Source organism: Megalobrama amblycephala, linkage group LG7 (genome assembly GCF_018812025.1).
Source record: "Megalobrama amblycephala isolate DHTTF-2021 linkage group LG7, ASM1881202v1, whole genome shotgun sequence".
In the NCBI taxonomy this organism is placed as follows: Eukaryota; Metazoa; Chordata; class Actinopteri; order Cypriniformes; family Xenocyprididae; genus Megalobrama; species Megalobrama amblycephala.
This window is the reverse complement of record NC_063050.1, coordinates 34,311,922-34,333,256: the sequence shown is the minus strand read 5'-3', so window position 1 is coordinate 34,333,256 and position 21,335 is coordinate 34,311,922. Positions and strand designations below refer to the sequence as shown.

Genomic DNA, 21,335 nt, shown 5'->3' with positions numbered 1-21,335 from the left:
CCTCGTACAGGGAATTCCACCTTGTGGATGTGGGTACCATTAGTTTCCTGCGGCTGACTTCCTCCACCTGTTCAGAGGCTAATGTTGATCGACTTGCTTTAGTCCAAAGAGCAGAGCATTTTGCAATACTACTCCTATATACAGCCTTTGTGTCTGCACAAGAATTTAGATGTTTGTCAACATCGCTTGTTGAAATGAGGTTAATTGTGTGTGATGCACACCTGTAGTGTGGAGGGAGGCTAAACTGTCCATCACCAGATGTGGTTGAAAGAGCTTCTATGACATCTGTAAAAGTCGGTTCCTCATCATCACCTTCTTCATTTTCAGATTCAGAATCCAAATTACAGAGCTGACACACTCTGAATGCTTTGGCAAAATTAGATGCATTATCAGTTACAGTGGCAACAACTTTGCCATGCAGTCTATATGATGAATGGATTTCTTCAATCTCTGCTCCGATTACATCATAGGTGTGCCTGCCTCTAATTCTCTTACATGCTAGGGCGGCCTTGTTGCGCTGTAAAGTGGAATTAATCCAGTGAACTGTTACACCCATAAAACTTTTGTTATTCACCGTCCAGATGTCAGCGGTGGTGGAAACAAAGTCTACATCTCCGAGTGCAGCCTTCAAATTAGCGTCCATTATGTCGTATTCTCTCTCAAGGTATGCCGCAAATGACTTTCTCTGTGGCAGCTTGACACCGTGTTTGGTCGGTATTTTTTCTATGATGCGTCGGAAAGATTCAGAGTCAACAGTGGAAATTGGCAGCATGTCCTCGACAATATAGCCAGCAACGAGCTGCTTCAGTTCATCGGCATTAAGTCCTGTTGCTTTTAGTTTTAAGTCTATTTTCACCTGTTTAGCAGGAGAGGGGCCCTCCGAGGTTCGCCCGGTGGAATTGGATGTAGCCGCAGTCTTCATGTCAGTTGGGGGTTCAGGGTTTTTTTCAGTAAGTTTCACATTACTGTGCTGGCTTGCTAGGTGCTTGCTTAGATTTGAGGTAGAATTTTTCGCTGTAGATAAAAGTTTTCTTCCCACGCAGAGTGTACAGCGGACGCTGATGTTTTTGTCACCTTTAACCGAGTCAAACTCAAAGTAATGTCGGTACTTCCAAGCATTAAACGCTGCATAATCCTGATCTCTCCCGCGCTCCATGTTATCTCTTGCTCAACACTACGCATGTTACCACTGACGTCGCGGCACTCATATGTCATTATCACGTTACGACTCACGTCACGAGACAGTCTCACAAAATAAAATCATGGTTAACGCAGTAACGCAGCCTGCTTACGGGGAAGTAACAGTAATCTAATTACTGTTTTTGCAATTTTAATCCCTTACTTTACTCGTTACTTGAAAAAAGTAATCGGATTACAGTAACGCGTTACTTCTAACGCGTTACTGCCCATCACTGGTCCTTAATGGCATTTTTTTCCTTACATTACTTTTACTTTTATACTTTAAGTAGTTTTGAAACCAGTACTTTTACACTTTTACTTGAGTAAAAAGCTTGAGTTGATACTTCAACTTCTACAGAAGTATTTTTAAACCCTAGTATCTATACTTCTACTTGAGTATTGAATGTGAATACTTTTGACACCAGTGCATTTGATTGGAAACAGCCAGGCTACTATGCTAGTATTCATTTTTATTTCTTCAAGTCTTAAGCCTTAAATTTGACTAAATTTGAAAAATGTGCAGCAACCCTGAAAGAGAAAAACAAAATAAAGTAAAAAAATTTAGACTGATAAATTCCCCCCCCCCCCCCAAGGATTCTATAAATATCGTGATATATCGATATTGTGATATTTTATGGACACAATTCAATTAAACTGCTAACAGTGACTGTAAATTAAATTGCCTAAATTACATTGTTAGCTAACTAAGAGCCAGTTTGGACTACATCCTTCTACTTCCTCCTTTAATGACGTCACTAAAACAGTTTTTTGACTAACCTCCGCCCACAGGAATACATAAAAAAGGGGACGTGGTCTTGTTGCGCTCCCACGGAGAAGAGCAAGAGTTGCGTTTGTAGAGTGTGTTTGTCGCCATGTCATCGAAACCCTGTTATTTTCATCCCGCAGTCCTATCACTTTTGTTTGGCCTTCCCAGGGACGCTGTACTTAGAGATCAATGGTTACAATTTGTTTAACTCGGTTCCCGAAAATTATAATCCACATGTAAAACTATGTTTACAATAACACTGAGCGCATGCATCTCCACGTTATGGTAAGAGGCGTGACCTTTCCGGGCAAGGTGCGCTCAGAGCCATAGAGCTGCTGTCGAATCACAACACAAGAACCGCTGGCACAATCAGAACTCGTTACGTATTTCTGAAGGAGGGACTTCATAGAACAAGGAAGTCATCAGCCCGTTTTTATGACAGTGGAAACAGCGGTATACAGATGAGTAAATTATGTGAAAAATACTGTGTTTTTTTACACGCGAAACATGAACACGTTATATTGCACACTATAAACACAATCAAAGCTTCAAAAAACCACGAAAAACGGGACCTTTAATCCCTTAACGCAGACTTTAATATCATATAAATGTACATTATATAACAATAAAATCAAACTTATTTGTAGAAATACTTACCACCGATTTTTGGGAATTGTGTCAGACGCGTCCTCAGCAAAATAAGATGGCCATCGATCAGAAAATTCTCAAACCAAGTCTTGATGACGTCAGGGGTCACTGGGCTTGGACGGAACACAAACTCAGTAATTTGGTTTGAAGCAAAAGTTTAAATTACACCAACACATCATTTTACTTCCAATCAAGTAAACTAATTTATGTTAGAGCAGAAAAGTGAAATTGTGTCAGATCAAATACAAAAAGTTCTTTAGAGTAATGACAAAGCATGTACACTTTTTTTTTTTTTTTTTTTTTTTTTTTTTTTTTTTTCCAAGTGTAGTCGCCTTTAGTCCTTTTGGTGTGATCAAGCGCAGCTTTTTGGCCGATGCACAGCCGATGAGAGGTGACAACACAGTCAGCTTTCGTTGCTGCTAGTTTTTTGACATCGTCTTGGTGTGTTCCGGGCTTAAAGGGAACAGGTTGAGGGGGTGACAAGAAGACGCTGTAAATCTTTTAATAATGTCACTGATGTCACTGGTTTTAACCCACTGCCTATCACTCAATGAAACTATTAAAAGTTTGTGTTTGGTTTAACATTACCTTTGCAGGTATGACTCAGTTTGTTGGCTTGTGAATTAGCAGAACTTGCACACAGCCACTACAAAAATGTTTTCTTTTGAAGAGAGATCGTAGTATTGTGCTGCAGTGCACATTCTATTGGTTGCAGTTCTGGCACCTGCGTTCCAGCAATGCAGCAGTAGGGTTAACTGGTCGCAGCCTAAAGTTAAAGCTGCAGTCCATAAATCTTTTTGGTTAAAAATTATCCAAAATCAATTTGAGCAAGTACATAACCAGCCAGTGTTCAAAACAATCTTCTTACCTTAGCCTGATTGTTTTCTAATCGGGTAATACTGGTGGGTTTCCACTGGAAATTCAAGCATGCAGCCTTTTGTCTTTGTGTCATTACGTCACATCTGTTTACATAAAGGAGTCCCAGCTAGTAAGCTATATGGCATGTGAAGGATGCTGCAGGCGGCGGATCATTTATAGCCTTTTCTCACAGCAGCTGCAATAATTAAATGTATCATTTTGATGGTGGCTTGTAATCCAGAAAGTTCCAAATGACAATCATCAGTGACAACTGGAGATTCACCCATAGTCAAAAGCAAAAGACTTCAGACTGTGGAGTGGCAGAAATTGAAATCTACAGGTAACACTAAGTACAGTCACGCAATGCTGATGTTGTTAACATTAACAATTTAAGTATAACAATAATAATTTGCATGGTTTGAAAGATCTGGACTGCAGGCTGGCCATGTCAGTACCCGGATCCTCCTCCTACGCAGCCATGATGTTGCAATTGATGCAGTAGTGGTGTGGCATTGTCATGTTGGAAAATGCAAGGTCTTCCCTGAAAGAGACAACGTCTGGATGGGAGCATATGTTGTTCTAGAACTTGGATATACCTTTCAGCATTGATGGTGCCTTTCCAGATGTGTAAGCTGCCCATGCCACACGCACTCATGCAACTCCATACCATCAGAGATGCAGGCTTCTGAACTGAGCGCTGATAACAACTTGGGTTATCCTTGTCCTCTTTAGTCCGGATGACATGGCATCCCAGTTTTCCAAAAAGAACTTCAAATTTTGATTCGTCTGAAGAACAGAACAGTTTTCCACTTTGCCACAGTCTATTTTAAATGAGCCTTGGCCCAGAGAAAACACCTGCGCTTCTGGATCATGTTTAGATATGGCTTTGTTTTTTTACCTGTAGTTTTAGCCGGCAATGGCGAATGGCACGGTGGATTGTGTTCACCGACAATGTTTTCTGGAAGTATTCCTGAGCCCATGTTGTGATTTCCGTTAAAGTAGCATTCCTGTATGTGATGCAGTGCCGTCTAAGGGCCCGAAGATCATGGGCATCCAGTATGGTTTTCCGGCCTTGACCCTGAGAAACTCTCTGAGAAACTCCTTTCTGATATTGCTCCACTATTTTTCACTGCAGCATTGGGGGAATTGGTGATCCTCTGCCAATCTTGACTTCTGAGAGAGACTGCCTCTCTGAGAGGCTCTTTTTATACCCAATCATGTTGCCAATTGACCTAATAAGTTGCAAATTGGTCCTCCAGCTGTTCCTTATATGTACATTTAACCTTTCCGGCCTCTTAGTGCTACCTGTCCCAACTTTTTTGGAATGTGTAGCTCTCATGAAATCCAAAATGAGCCAATATTTGGCATGACATTTCAAAATGTCTCACTTTCCACATTTGATATGTTATCTATATTCTATTGTGAATAAAATATAAGTTTATGAGATTTGTAAATTATTGCATTGCATATTTATTCACAATTTGTACAGCTTTTTCCCAACTTTTTTGGAATCGGGTTTGTACATTACAATTTAGAGTAATCTGTTATCAGAGGTGACTGTGTATTCATTTAGGCAAAAACAATGAGTGATGCGTGTTGATTCAGAGTTTGTGTCAACTGAAGTCCTCGCAGGGAATAGCGTCATCTCTTCACAGGTGTTGGGGCATCTGAAATCTTCATAAGAGGCTGTATCCAAACTGGAGCAGCCATAATCTCTGGGCATCCTGAGTTAGAAAGAGAAAAGCAAATAGAAAAAAAAAATACCGTAGCTGCTTTTCATAACATTTCAAGCAAAAGATAATAGTGCATTTCATCTGATATAACTGTAGTATAAGGTTATGAGATGCGTTATGTGAATGCTTGGCTAAAGAGATGCCTTTAATCTAGATTTAAACTGGGAGAGTGTCTAAAGGAAGCTGAACCATTTAGGGCCTTATAAGTCAGTAGCAATACTTTGTAATCGATACAGAACTTAATAGGTAACCAGTGTAGAGATGATAAAATTGGTGTTATAAATTGGTGTGATCATACTTTCTTGACCTGGTAAGAACTGTGTAATTTTCCAATTCATTTAGATCTAGGTCTGGTTTCTTAATGAGGCTTAAATGAAGGGACTTTGGACATGACCTAGAGATGGAGGAATTAATAATATTGAATACTGCTAACAACTCTTTCAGTAATTTAGTGGGTATTGAATCTAATAAACATGTTGTTGGTTTAGATGTAATAAGTTTTAGTTCTTCCTGTCCTATTGTGGTAAAGCACTGCAATTGTTCTTGGGGAGCAATTTAGGCTGAATCATATAATGCTGGGAAAAAATTTTTACTTTTACAATTGTTTTTCTGATGCTTTCTATTTTCTCAGTGAAGAAATTCACAAAGTCACTACTAAACTGATGGAATATTCAGTTCAGGTGACCACTGTACTAAATAAAAATTTGCATTGTTTTGGTTATTTTCTAGCAGCTTTTTATAGCAGGGCATGCTGTCTTTCCATGTGAAAGAGAAAAGTTGCCTGAGTGCATGCAATTACCTGGATCTATCCTTCTTTAGGTCAAGTTTTCCACTTTTCCACTGTCGGGCCAAACCATTCTCTTTACTTAACTGTTCCATTCCATGCCGATTTGGCCCAGCCAGTACGGATATGGTTCCATTTTCCACTGTGGAGCAAATAACGGCAGTTCTTTGGAATGTAATACAAATGTGTCAATCGTTGCCTTGGTAACGCAAGAGTTTACAAATGATATGAGATGTAAACAGTGACCGTATTATTGAGGATAATCAGATATTTCTTTAAACTTATTAATTTGTGTTTGTTGCTCGGATGGCACGCTTAGCCAGCTACAGAGAAATTGGTACCCAGGCAACAGACAAGTGACAAATTCTGAGTGGCAACGTCACTACATGTGCTGAGAATATCGAGACCAAGAACGGTTTGTAATCATGCCATGCCGTGCCATACCAGGCACAAGTGGAAATACAACTGGAACCATTCTTGGTACTATTCAGTGGCTGCTGACCACATTGTAACACTTATTTATACAGCTAAAAAAAAAAAAATGTTGTATTATTATTATTATTTTTTTTTTTTTTTATTAAATGGCAATAATATCGCGCATAGTGATATTGAGCCACTCAAAATCACCACAAGGGAAATTCCTTCACCCCTTTAGCTCTAGCTTAACAATTTTGGGTCTTTTTGGGTATGTCATTTTCAGCTTGTGGGGTTGCTGGTTAAGGTGTTAAACCCGTTGAAATGCTTAAATGTGGACATGTCTGCATTTGTGTGTCACTGTCAGCATTACCATCTGTAGGATTACCTACAGTGCACGGACTGCGGCCACGTGCCTACAGCCAAATCGCAGCCGTGCTGATGTAGAGCCACACTCCTGCTTGTGTGATATATGCAATATGTCGTTGAACAAAGGACATTGTTCCATTCACCACAAATGCTAGAATCCAGATTACCTTTTTTCAGACAGTAACTTTGTTTGACATGGCTATGGCTTTGTTTAACGTATTGAAAAAGTTCATGTAAATCTCTGTCCAGGTCATCATTTATGGGGATATACCAAAGAAGGAGAATGTGGTTTACCTGTCAAACCATCAATCCACAGGTAAGTGTTGATGTTTTGCATTCAATACATGCTGTTATCTATAAACATGGCAATGTGTGTGTGTGTGTGTGTGTATGTATATATATATATATATATATATATAAGTTCATTTTTTTTCCTCATTAATGTACACACAGCACCCCATATTGACAGAAAAACACAGAATTGTTGACATTTTTGCAGATTTATTAAAAAAGAAAAACTGAAATATCACATGGTCCTAAGTATTCAGACCCTTTTCTCAGTATTTAGTAGAAGCACCCTTTTGATCTAATACAGCCATGAGTTTTTTTGGGAAAGATGCAACAAGGTTTTTCACACCTGTATTTGGGGATCCTCTGCCATTCCTCCTTGCAGATCCTCTCCAGTTCTGTCAGGTTGGATGGTAAACGTTGGTGGACAGCCATTTTTAGGTCTCTCCAGAGATGCTCAATTGGGTTTAAGTCAGGGCTCTGGCTGGGCTATTTAAGAACAGTCACGGAGTTGTTGTGAAGCCACTCCTTTGTTATTTTAGCTGTGTGCTTAGGATCATTGTCTTGTTGGAAGGTAAACCTTCGGCCCAGTCTGAGGTCCTTAGCACTCTGGAGAAGGTTTTCGTCCAGGACTTGGCCACATTCATTTTTCTCTCGATTGCAACCAGTCGTCCTGTCCCTGCAGCTGAAAAACCCCCACAGCTGCCACCACTATGCTTTACTGTTGGGACTGTATTGGACAGGTGATGAGCAGTGCCTGGTTTTCTCCACACATACCACATAGAATTAAGGCCAAAAAGTTCTATCTTGGTCTCATCAGACCAGAGAATCTTATTTCTCACCATCTTGGCAAACTCCATGCGGGCTTTCATGTGTCTTGCACTGAGGAGAGGCTTCCGTCGGGCCACTCTGCCATAAAGCCCTGACTGGTGGAGGGCTGCAGTGATGGTTGACTTTCTACAACTTTCTCCCATCTCCCGACTGCATCTCTGGAGCTCAGCCACAGTGATCTTTGGGTTCTTCTTTACCTCTCTCACCAAGGCTCTTCTCCCCCGATAGCTCAGTTTGGCCAGACGGCCAGCTCTAGGAAGGGTTCTGGTCATCCCAAACGTCTTCCATTTAAGGATTATGGAGGCCACTGTGCTCTTAGGAACCTTAAGTGCAGCAGAAATTTTTTTTTGTAACCTTGGCCAGATCTGTGCCTTGCCACAGTTCTGTCTCCTGAGCTCTTCAGGCAGTTCCTTTAACCTCATGATTCTCATTTGCGCTGACATGCACTGTGAGCTGTAAGGTCTTATATAGACGGGTGTGTGGCTTTCCTAATCAAGTCCAATCAGTATAATCAAACACAGCTGGACTCAAATGAAGGTGTAGAACCATCTCAAGGATGATCAGAAGAAATGGACAGCACCTGAGTTAAATATGAGTGTCACAGCAAAGGGTCTGAATACCTAGGACCATGTGATATCTCAGTTTTTCTTTTTTTAATAAATCTGCAAAAATGTGAACAATTCAGTGTTTTTCTGTCAATATGGGGTGCTGTGTGTACATTGAGGGGAAAAAAAAAAATGAACTTAAATGATTTTAGCAAATGGCTGCAATATAACAAAGAGAGAGAAATTTAAGGAGGCCTGAATACTTTCAGTATCGTGTGTGTGTAATATATATATATATATATATACACGCACGCACGCACACACAGAGATATATATATATATATATGTGTGTGTGTGTGTGTATATATATATATATATATATATATATATATATATATATATATATATATATATATATATATATATATATATATATATATATATATATATATATATATATATATATATATATAATATATACGCACGCACGCACACACAGAGATATATATATATATAATGTGTGTGTGTATATATATATATATATATATATATATATATATATATAATATGTGTGTGTGTGTATGCGTGTACCATATTAGTAAGTACTGTGGTACCACAGTGTAAATCTGTGTATCATTGTATCTGACACATCACTGTACCATTTGTAAAAGTTATGTTCTCCATTGTAGCTGATTGGATTATTGCTGACATGTTAGCCATTCGACAAAATGCACTTGGACACGTAAGATATGTCCTGAAAGATGGTCTGAAGTGGCTTCCTTTGTATGGATGGTATTTCTCACAGGTAGTGTAAGCATCTATTTCAAGGAAATAGTCCCTTTATTCATAAGATAAGCACAAATGTTTGTGTAAATATTGCAAAAATGCATTCTTATATAAATTATGATTGAATTGAATGGTCTTATAAACAATTTACTCAGAAGTTCATTCTGCTTGTGTTTTATAAATAAGACAGTGTATGTTTCTGGCTATATAATTTTGATGTCATTCACAGCATGGAGGTGTGTATGTGAAGAGAAGTGCCAATTTTGATGAGAAAGCCATGAAAAAGAAACTATCATCTCAGACCAAACTGGGCACACCTGTGAGTATATATCCATAGCACTCACTGAATGAAAATCCAGAAACCATTTTTTGCTTGGTCTAAATAAATAAATAAATAAATAAATAACATGCAGGAGGAAAATTTTAAAAGGCTATGTTGTTATTTAGAGATGTTTTTAGGCATAACACAGAGCAGAGTTAATGATTTCCATGCAGCTTGCCATATATAGAATTCATTTGAAATGCTTTTACATGCCTGTCTCCATTATATTAACAGTTATTTAATGGTTTATTCAGAATTTCAGGAATTCAGTGTCTTGGCATATTGTTGACCAAGTTTGGTGAGAATTGCATGAAAACAATTGGAGTATTTAAAAATTTAGTCTGCAATATTCAAAACATCCAAAATGGTGAAATCCTGTTGGGTAGAGCAAATGACTGTAATTAAGGCTATGTTCAGACTGTCACTCCAAATCCATTTTTTGTGCAAATCCAATTGAAATCTGATCAGCTTAAGCAAGTGTGAATGGCAAAAAATGACATGATGCGATTTTACAAATCCGTTTCAAGGTACATTCATTTGTGGTTTGAAATCCTATTTAAATCGCGTTTCTGGAAATCTGTTTCAGTCTGACTGCTCTGATTTGGATTTCGCGTGGTTTATGTGACTTTCTCATGCCACGTAAAACATAAATGTCAGACATTGTTATAGGAAACATGCTGAAAGTCGCTGCAGAAACAAGGTTGTTGTTGCAAAATGCCGGATGAGCAGAATGACAGTATGAGCAGAACAATAAAGCATGAATATAATGTGTTTAATATATATAATCGATAATACAAAGGTTATGTGGTTAAATAGACACAAGTGTATATATAGAAAATGAAAGTAAAGTCAAGAAAAGAGAGGTGATCACAGATTGGCAAATTACAAACAGTTAACCTTCGAGAGCCAACAAGAAAACTTGATACACAAATCTTAAAGAAATCAATACTTGCATATGGGTTCAGTTGCTGTGATAGAGTTTCAGAGCGCTCGGTTTGGCAATTGGTCCTTCTTCAGGAGGATGTTCTTCGGCGGGTTTTCCAAACGAGGTTTAAACTGAAGAGTAATATAACCGGAAAATAAAGCAGAGAGTCCGTCTCCTAGGTGATGGAGAATGTCAAAGGTGTGATGACAGAAAACTTGTGCAACGAAAGGGACACATGTCAATGAGTTTTAATGACAACAGACCAGAACGCCTCCTTGAAAACGTCCTCCAATAATAGCGTTGCAATCTCGGTGGGTAAAACTTTTCTTTGTCTTATCTTGCTGCCTGATTTGCATAATTTCATCAATCAAATCGGACTTTCTTCTTTCTTCATAATACTTTCTTCATAGTACTTTCTTCATAGTACTTTGTTCATAGTACCATTAAAAATAGAACAATGCATTTTACAATAATGTGACATACATTGGTGAATAAGGCAGACAAGGAGCTTTACAGAGAGTCCAAACTTGACAGGTGGCCAACAGCATTTAAGGAAGATACACTTTATATTCTAATACTATCTCTTAACATGAAAATTAACCCACTACAGTCATTTCTAAACTTCTACACTAGGAATACATAAATGCAACTTGAACTACAGCGGCGGATACATTCATATTTGCGGGTACAGTCATATTTGTGCATACAATCTTCGTGTATTGCGTGTCTGTGTGGGTGCGTGCGTGTATTTTCGCTTTTATTGCTGTTTGGTATGCTGCGCCTGGCTCGTAGTAATTCGATCTGAGGTGACCGCAGCCCCTTTGAAGTCGCAAGGGAAATGTTCAGGAATCTATTGAAATAGTGATAAAAAGGGTCTTGTGATCCATTAGTGTCCGCCAGGCCGGAGCCAATGTGAGATTTACAAACCAAAGTTCACTGAATTGAGGCTTAAACACAGTTTATGGGGGGGATCTGCTCATTTTCAAAACTGTGCAGACCCTACACCCTGGGGGTATCTATTTTGCACAACCTTACATGTTTTAGAGTTTAACCACTTCACTGCTGTCTGTTTTTCTTCCTGTATTGAGTTATTGAAAAGTTGTTTTTGTTTTTACAAATTTGTAAAAATGTGCTCCTTTACAGTCATACCAGTTCGTGTGTGTGTGTGTGTGTGTGTGTGTATATATAAATGTTCAGTTCAGTTCAGTGTTGATTCAGTTTCGTTGTAAAGATCAATTATTAAATTATTAGTTCATTTAATCTATAACGTAGTTCTGCAAAATAAAATAAAAAATGTCATTATCTAGCTCAGTTCAGTTCTCATACAACTGCATAAGTACAGTCAGATCAAGTGTTCCTCTACTAAGCAAGCCAGAGGCAACAGTAGCAAAGAAACCAAACTCCATCAGGTGACAGAATGGTGAAAGAACCCTTGGGAGAAACCATGCTCAGTCAGGGGGCTAGTTTTCCTCTGGCCAATTCAGATCAGGATCGGTAGCATACAAATATTCATCCAGTTCCTATTGCTTGAAGATAGGATTCATCACACCAGTATGGAGACAAAGCTGGTCATAGGTCTGTGCAGATGACCTGTCTGGTTCTTGTGATTCTTGAGGATCTGTGCCAATGGCTGTCATGTAGATGAGGCCTTCACAGGGGATTGTCTAGTAGACGCAGTCTGCTGACATTCAGGGCTGCGTTGTGGTCATGTCTAGCTGCAGGTCCACCACCTGATCTCTATATATGGACTGGATTTGGCTGACTACTGTAACCTCTAGATATGGATGAGACACAGACTAATTAATATTAACGTAATGCCATTCTTCTTACAATATAACAAGTACATTGGGTATTATAGGAAGTGTTCCCAGTTCCAGTTGACCTAATTTATGCAGCCAAACAATCATTTAACTAATTTGAATAATAGAAATTGATAATGTGTTGTGTATGCCAGGTTAAAAGATCTGTGTTTTCAGTCTAGATTTAAACTGACAGTGTCTGATTCCCAAACAAGGCTAGGAAGACACTTCCAGAGTTTGGGTGCAAAATAGAAAGGATCTACCACCTGCAGTTGATTTTGATATTCTGAGTATTATCTACTGGCCAGAATTTTGAGATTGCAACAGACGTGAAGGACAATAATGCATTAAGAACTTACTCAGGTACTGAGGAGCTAAACCATTTAGTGCTTTGTAAATAAACAATTAGCAAGATTTTAATGTATGCAATATTTAATAAGGGAGCCAATGCGGTGTTGACAGAACTGAGCTAATATGGTCATACTTCCTGGTTCTAGTAAGAACTCTAGCTGCTGCATTTTGGACCAGCTGGAGTTAAGCGTGCAGGTAAACCACCCATTAGAGCATTACAATAATCTAGCCTTTGAGGTGTTTTTGCATTTGTCATTAAGAGCATATATCGTATATTAGATATATTTTTAAGATGGAAAAATGCAGTTTTACAGATGATAGAAATGTGGCTTTCAACTGAAAGATTTGTAACTGGTGACGAAGACTTGACAGACCAGCCATCAAGTGTTAGACAATATTCTAGGTTATTACTTGCGGAGGTATTTTGTACAATAATTAAAATCTTTTTCATATATATATTTTTTTTTTTTTATTGCATTTTAACTATACACATATACATACACACTTCCATGTAACATAGACAATGAGGACAAAAAAAACAAAAAAAAAGCAAAAAAGCTTCTCAGTATTTTACATATTCGATACCACCTCTTTTCTTAGCCTTCTATTAACACCTTTCCAACTCCACCACGTTTTAAAAATGATCTGAAAGGTCCCCAAACTCCATCAAAAACTGTATATTTATTCCTTAAAATATAAGTTATCTTTTCCATTGACATATTTGTTACCATTTCTTTTAGCCAACATCCTATACTTGGAGCACAAATAATTTTCCAATTTAAAGAAATAAGCCGTTTTATATAAGCAGTTTTATTATAAATAAGCCTATATTTATAAATATAAAATCTTTCTTTTCTTACTTGACCTCTTTAGGATATAAATGAAATTTTAAAAAATACAGGTGACAGTGGGATGTTAACATCTAGGATCTTCTCTATCATCTTTCACACCTTTCCAAAAATTTGTAACTTCTTTGCACTCCCATATGCAATGATATAATGTACCTTTAAACTTGCTACATCTTAAGGGACATGTCAGGGACATTTTCATTATTTATGCAAGACCACTGGAGTTATATAAATCCGCATCAACCACTTACATTGTAGCAGTTTCAGGCGTGTTCATTGTCTGTGATTGAGCTTTTTTACATTCTTCCATCCAGTCCTCCATCTGAATATCATCATTGATATCCAATCTCCAGGCTTCCAGTTTATAGATTGAAGAGTCCTTTGATCCTGACACCAGCATATTGTATAATGAAATTAAACCTTGACTAGAACAATTTCTTGTAATTTCTTTTTCTAGAATAGACAATGTTGGCATATCCAGAGAATTATTTTGTGATTTGAGTATGAAATTTCTTATTTGTAAATACTTGAATGTTTTGTAGGAATATTGTATGTATTGACTATTTCTTCAAATGTCATAAGAGTATTGTTAACATAGATCTGCCATCTTTCGGATGCCCTTGTTGGCCCAAATCTTGAAACCTGCGTCCAACCTGCCTGGTTTAAACTTTCTATTGCTCCAAATGGGACTAAAACAAGATAAAGGGTAGGTGAGACCTAAATATTTGTTCACGTCATACCATACGGCAATCATATTTATAATTATAGGGTTGGAAACATATTTTTTTTTTTTAAATTTTTTTTTTAAGATCTTTAAATTCTGAAGAGTATAAATATAAATTTAAAGGTAGGTCCGATTTGATAGCAGAAGATTCTATATCCACCCAAGGTGGGTAGTCCTGAGATAAAAAAAATAAAACATAATTGTTCTAAGTTGGACTGCCCAATAATACCAATGAAGGTTAGGACACTGTAGACCTCCTCTCTCATATGGCAAATACAAAAGTGTCAGTCGGAGTCTGGAACTTCTGTTCTGTTATTCCAAATGAATTTAGTGAATATCTTTTTAAGTCTTTGAAAAAGAGATTTAGGGGGAGGCAGGGGAATGTTCTGAAATAAATATAAAAATTTTGGTAAAACAGATATTAAGATATTTATTCGGCCAATTAAAGAGATGGGTAAGGACATCCATCTTTCTATAGAGCTATTAATACTTTCAACAGGCGGATCATAATTTACTTGTACAATACTTTCTAATTTTGGTACAATTTTTACACCCAGGTATGTAAAACAATCAACGATATTGAAGGTTGCAGCACAGCTACTAGGCTCGAACATTATAAAAATCTGCATTTTGATCCTCTCCTATTAAATTTGTTAAAATACCTTCTAATCTCTTGGCTAGAACCGCATATTTTCACACTTTGTGTTTGATTTTCCTGGTTTTGGTTATAATGTGATTAAAGCGCCTCTCATTGATGTAGGGAGAAGACCTTGGTGATACGCCTCTACTATCATTTCCAAAAAGGGGGTTAGTAACTTTTTTTTTAAAACGTCTTATAAATTTCTATAGGAAGCCCATCTGGACCCGCGGCTTTTCCTGATTTCATAGAATCAATTGCTTCTCCAATTTCTTGTAATGTGAGGTCATCATCTAATTTGATCTTTTCTTCAAATTTGGGGTATATTTAGGCTGTCTAAAAATTGCGTCTGTATTACAAAATTTAATGAGCACTCTGAACTATAGAGTTTTTCATAATAAATTCTAAATGCTTCATTGATCTCTTCCGGGTCAACTATAGTTCCTGTTGAACTCTCAATTGCTGTGATGGTACGTTCTGTTTGTTGTTGTCGGATTTGCCATGTAAGTAACCGTCCTGTTTTATCTCCATATTCATAAAACTTGTTTCAACCTCAAAACTTTTGAAGCTGCTTTACTTGCCGATAATTCATTATATTGGGACCTGAGTAATAATAATTTCTTGTTTGCTGCTTCTGTGTCTGTAGTTTTCTGAAAAATTAAATTTTCTAATTTTTTTTTATCTGATCTAATTGTTTCATTACTTGTCTAGACCTCCTGGCTTTTGAGCTGCAAAAACAAATGTCCTCAAATAAAAGCTTTGAATGCTTCCCATCGAATACAAGCAGATGTTTCAGAATTATTCATTTCAAAATACAGATCAATTTGTTTGTTCACATATTCTATAAACTCTGGATCTTGAAGCCATCCTATCTGAAAGCGCCATTTAGGGGGATTCTTTATGAATTTTGTATTTTTGTATTATAAGGATACTGCTGCATGGTCAGAGATGACAATGCTGTGATATATACAGTCTGTTATTTTAAGCAATTGTGCAGATATTAGAAAATAATTGATACGCGAATATGTTTGATGCATACCAGAATAACATGAATATGATCTTGCTGATAGATTAAGATCTCTCCAAGAATCTGATTAAATTTAGGTCTTTCATAAATTCCTGTATCAATTTCCTAGCTTTAGTATGCGTTTTATCAATCCCTGTGGAACGATCTTTAATAGGATCAAGTACACAGTTCATATCCCCTGCGATTAGATAGTATCCAGGCAAACTAGCAGTTAGCAAAAACAAATCATTAAATTTAGTGTTGTCATCGTTTGGACCATATACATTAATTAAATTGATCTTTTCTGAAAAGATGGTACATTGTAGCATAATATATCTTCCTAATGGATCTTTAGTTACCTTCTGAACCTGTATTGGAACTGATTTATGAATTAAAGTCATTACTCCTCTTGCATTAGAAGTATGACAAGCAGCAAAAACTTGCCCTTGCCATCTCCGTCGAATCCTGGTTGTTTCACTTTTTACCATGTGTGTCTCCTGAAGAAAAACTACTTGTGCCTGTAATTGTTTAATCCTCTCCATTACCTGCTTTATTTTTTTAATATTACCCAGTCCTCTGCAATTCCAGGTTAAAAATGTCACATTCCCTGTCTCCCCCATGATCTTTTACATTTCCTATTAAGAGGCATGTTCCTTTTTATAGACTCACAGATCTTAAATACTGAGAAGCAAAAACTACAAATAAAAACAATCATGAACAAAACGCATAATGCTAAGATACATTGAACAACACGTTTTCCCCAGTAGCATCCATGCTACTGCATTTAAACCCCCACCCCATACACCCCTTATATGGCGTTGATTGGTCCACACACCTGTGAGGAACTATCAGGTACTTTTATCTATATTTATTATCACAACCCTGTTTGTAAACTTATTCTCACTTATTATATTAAAGTGTAAATGCATATTTTCACATCTCCATAGAACAATAACTGAATCTGCCTATTTACAAATTACAAATTTTTAAAAAATTACAAGTTACCAATACAATCGAACATATTGTTGAATCAGTCCTCATAACAAAAAAAAAAGGATAACAAAAATTTGTGGAATGCAATCTTAACTATTTTAAAGCAGCCTACATTCAAGACTATAATAGTCCAGCTGAACTGAGCCCACCTTTATTCTTTGTCTAATTCTTCTATGAATCTTTCCACTGCCATTGGTGTGTCATACACCCTTGATTTCTCCTGATGTGTAACAAGTAGACGAGCAGGGTAGATGATTCTGTGTTTACTGATTCCTCTCTCTCGTAGCCTCTGTCTCACAACATCATAGGCTCTCTGCTTCCTGTGAACTTCTACAGAAACATCTGGATGGAAACGAAGAGTGTGTTCCTTGTATGAAATCATCCCCTTGGACCTGGCCGCTCTCAGCACCTGTTCTTTTTGCTTGTAGTTCAAGAACTTCATTATTAGTGTTCTTGATGGTGCACTGGCATCTCATCTTGTGTTCTGGTCACCTATGTTTGGTTGTGGACCCATTCTATGTGCATGCTCTATGATTAAAGATGTGCTCGAGTCCATTTCCAAAGTTTTTGGAATCCAGGCCTCTAAGACAGCACACGCATCGTTTCCCTCTTCTTTTTCCAGTAATCCCACCAACCTTTGGTTGTTCCGTCTGTTTCTGTTTTCCATGTCGTAAACTTTGTCTGTCAGTTTTTTAACTTCATCCTCCTTAGATTTTTTTCTTCATCCTCCTTAGATTTTTAACGAAATGCGTTCCTCGGCCTCTTTCACTCGCTCCTTCACCTCTTTGATCATTGACATAACACCGTCGATTTTACTCGTAACTCGTTTGTCCATTTCTTTTAATGGCTTGTAAAACATCTGCATTGCTGGGGTTCAACTCAGTTACTTTCGTAGCTTCACTGTCGTGAACAGTGTCATCATCTTCCTCCATCTCTCTTAGCTCGTCTGCATGATCAGAATCTTGCGACATCTCTTGTGCTTCGTTATTCACTTTTTCTTTAGTTCTGTTCTTTTTTTTCTGTGCCATTTTCATTCGTTAGTCTTTTGTACATTAATTACCAAAAGACGTGATAATGTTTTGAGTGATTTTGAAGGATTATTACTTAACAATGTAGGAGGGTCGTTAACTTGTGTCGTCTCAGTACCGCTCCATAACCGGAAGTCCTTTTTTCATAATATAGTAGGAAATTACTAGTCACCCAATTTATTAATTATACATTCCATTCATTTTTTGTCAGGGTGCGAAGAAATATAGAGCGTAACTGGTGGCCTGTATACAGTAGCTAAATGTCAAACAAGATTTATCACTTACACTAGATAACGTCACATAAAGCAAAGCACCATCACTTCAAAATAATTATACTTACACCTCTGAGTAATATGGTAACGAAATTTGTTTCAAAGTCAGAGTACTTCTTATTCCTCCTTAAAGAGGCTGTTTGATTTAGTTTAGCCATAAATGTTAATTCTTGGGGGTTAGACTCATATAAAATAATGTAATCATCTGATTTTAGCCTGATTTCTGTCAAACACAGCACATCTAGGTTATGATCTGTGATTATATCATTTACAAAAAGTGTTTTTCTAGATATTCATCAAACCAAGCTTTATTATTTGTTAATTTGTACTATATTTTTTTATTTGTTAAACATCAATTAAATTGTTACCCTTCAATGGGTTTGGGAGTCTCTGTTTTGAGATTTATCTGACTTTTGTGAGACAGCTCGCAGATGGTCAGTTTAGCCAGTCTGCTTCCTGACCTGGGCCCCAGTTAGTCAAGTTTCAACTTCAAAGGCCCCGATATACTTCAAACTAAATCGAAGAATGGTGTAACGATACATTGTAACATCAAGATATGACAATATGTATCTCTGATGTAAAAGATATGATCCGTGATACAGTTAGTTCTATCCAAGACTCAGTTTACTGTATTTATAAGGTGTAATTCACACACAAAAAAATCATGTACTCACCCTTATGTCATTTCAATCAGATTTTTGTTCAACTTCCAAACACAAGTGAAGATCTGTTTTTGAAACCGGGGAGATTTCTGTCCCGCCATTTAAAGCTCATTCCTCTAAAACTTAAAAGATCCAAAAAAAATTTGTCTTAAAGGCATTGTAAAAATAATCAAATTGCCTAATCCAAATCCAAGTCTTTTGAAGAGACACAATGGCTTTATATGATGAACAGATATACAATGACGCCCATACTGTAGTAAGCACAGATGTTCAAATGCTTGTGTAATTATGCAAAAACAACATGAGTGAATAAATGCAGAATTTAAATTTTTGAATGAACTAACCATTTACAGTTTGGGAATAGTCATTTTGACATGCTTTCTTGCAGTTAGAACTGTGATTGCATTGATTATCTGAAGCTGGAACGGCACTCCTCAATGTGAAAGATCAAACATAATTTAAATCACCATATCACATTTAGTTTTAGTAGTATGATTATTCATTTTAGATGGTTTATTCCTATATGTATAGTGCATTAATAGCTGGAGAGGCGGGACATAGCGAGCACCGGGAGAGTCTATGTGTGCGCGCCCATTATGTGTAAGACTTAGCTAATGTCTGCATTGATAGCGCGAGTACTGCGTGAGGGGAAAAATGGAAGTTTTTATGGAATTTCAGTGACATTAAACTACTGTATGTAATGTTGAATATAATGTATAATAATGCAATGGGGGAATATTTGTGAGTCTTGATAATATATTAATATTATTTTAATAATAAAGTAATGAATAAAAAAAATATATATATATTTTGGCTTAAAATATTGCAATAGTATCGTGAGTTCATGATCGTGATTTGTATCAAATTGTGACGTGTATCATTATGACCCTAGTGGCTGGTGTTCACAAAAGTAGGTTTTCAAAAAAGAAACCTTTTCCTGGCTGAAATGAAATTGGAGAAATACATTTTGTTGATATTGAGTCAATGACTACAATTATATAAACCATTTGAGTCTGTTACATGGTTTTAAAGTAAGAACATTTTTGTATAAAAATAAACTATTGATCACTGTAGCACCACTATTTGGCCGATCAAGGCAAGCATTTGAGTAGTGAGCAGTCTGACCAATACTACCATCTGACCAAGTTTCACGTCACTATGCCTTATGGTTTGGTCAGGTTTCATTTTAAGGCAGAAAATATAGCCGCAAGCAACTATCATCGGGGTCCCAGCATCAGTGGCCCATGTGGATTAGAAATCAAATTCAAATGTACCTTATGATGTTTTGTTTTTGTGTTATTTTTTTTTTACAGAAAAGTCCATATTTACTGAAATGTAGGGTTTGAAACAAGTTTGAGCAACACACAGGTGTCAAAAAGGGCAACTGACTTTCAAAAGAAATCACTCCCTTTTACAGTTAGATTACACAAGACATAAGGCTTGTGATCATTATATACACTATATTGCCAAAAGTATTTGGACACCCCTCCAAATTATTGAATTCAGGTGTTCCAATCACTTCCATGGCCACAGGTGTATAAAATCAAGCACCTAGGCATGCAGACTGCTTCTACAAACATTTTTGAAGGAATGGGTCGCTCTCAGAACCTCAGTGAATTCAAGCGTGGTACCGTGATAGGTTGCCACCTGTGCAATAAGTCCAATAAAGCATCACTCTCTGGAGTGATGAATCACACTTCTCTGTCTGGCAATCGGATGGACGAGTGTGGGTTTGGTGGTTGCCAGGAGAACGGTACTTGCCTGACTGCATTGTGCCAAGTGTAAAGTTTGGTGGAGGGGGGATTATGGTGTGGGGTTGTTTTTTCAGGGGTTGGGCTTGGCCCCTTAGTTCCAGTGAAAGGAACTCTTAATGCTACAGCATACCATGACATTTTGGACGATTTCATGCTCCCAACTTTCCACAATTTTCACGATTCGATTCGATTACTATTCACATGCTTGCGATTCGATTCAATTCGTTTACGATTTCGATTCAATGTCGATTATTTTGGATGTAGTATTTCAGATACTGTACATGGCAGATTTTCTAGAGGGAAAAAAATTTCTCAACTAATGTTGTAAACTACACATGGGAGTCAGTTGGTACTACTAAAATAATATTGAAGGTTAAATTAACTTATTTATATACAAACACTTAAATTACACTCAATGTTTATTATAAATAGTTTAGAATTACATAATCACATTTCTACTCCAATTTGTTTTGTTTTTTTTAAATATAAACCAGTGAATCGTGGCTGTCATAACTGATTTATTCAAACATGCATTAAATATTGTTTATGGTCACTGAATATGGTTCTTCTGAGGTAAATGTGACGTTACGTGGCATTGTTTACAAGCTGTTTTATTGACGTCTTTCCGAGGTTGAAACACTGAGTAAGCTATTACATGAGACATGATACGGGTTTCGGTAAGTTGTACTGTATATTTTAACATGACTTCAGATGTTTAGTCATGTTTATTTCTTGCTGTAACTGGTATTAAAGCAGAGGAGAGGATGTTCATATGCGCTTCGTGCTGCAGCTTCTCTTTAACTGAGGCTCTAA

At 37.1% G+C, this 21,335-nt stretch overlaps 1 protein-coding gene across 1 annotated transcript in view; it reads left to right on the top strand.

The window, feature by feature from the left end:
* LOC125272381 (E3 SUMO-protein ligase ZBED1-like) overlaps window positions 1-21,335 on the top strand; it is a 102,534-nt gene that overhangs the window by 18,274 nt on the left and 62,925 nt on the right. The window contains exons 2-4 of the mRNA XM_048197175.1: window positions 7,001-7,067; window positions 9,105-9,220; window positions 9,431-9,520. Of these exons, the coding sequence (XP_048053132.1) occupies window positions 7,001-7,067; window positions 9,105-9,220; window positions 9,431-9,520 (273 nt within the window). The remainder of the gene's footprint in view (window positions 1-7,000; window positions 7,068-9,104; window positions 9,221-9,430; window positions 9,521-21,335) is intronic.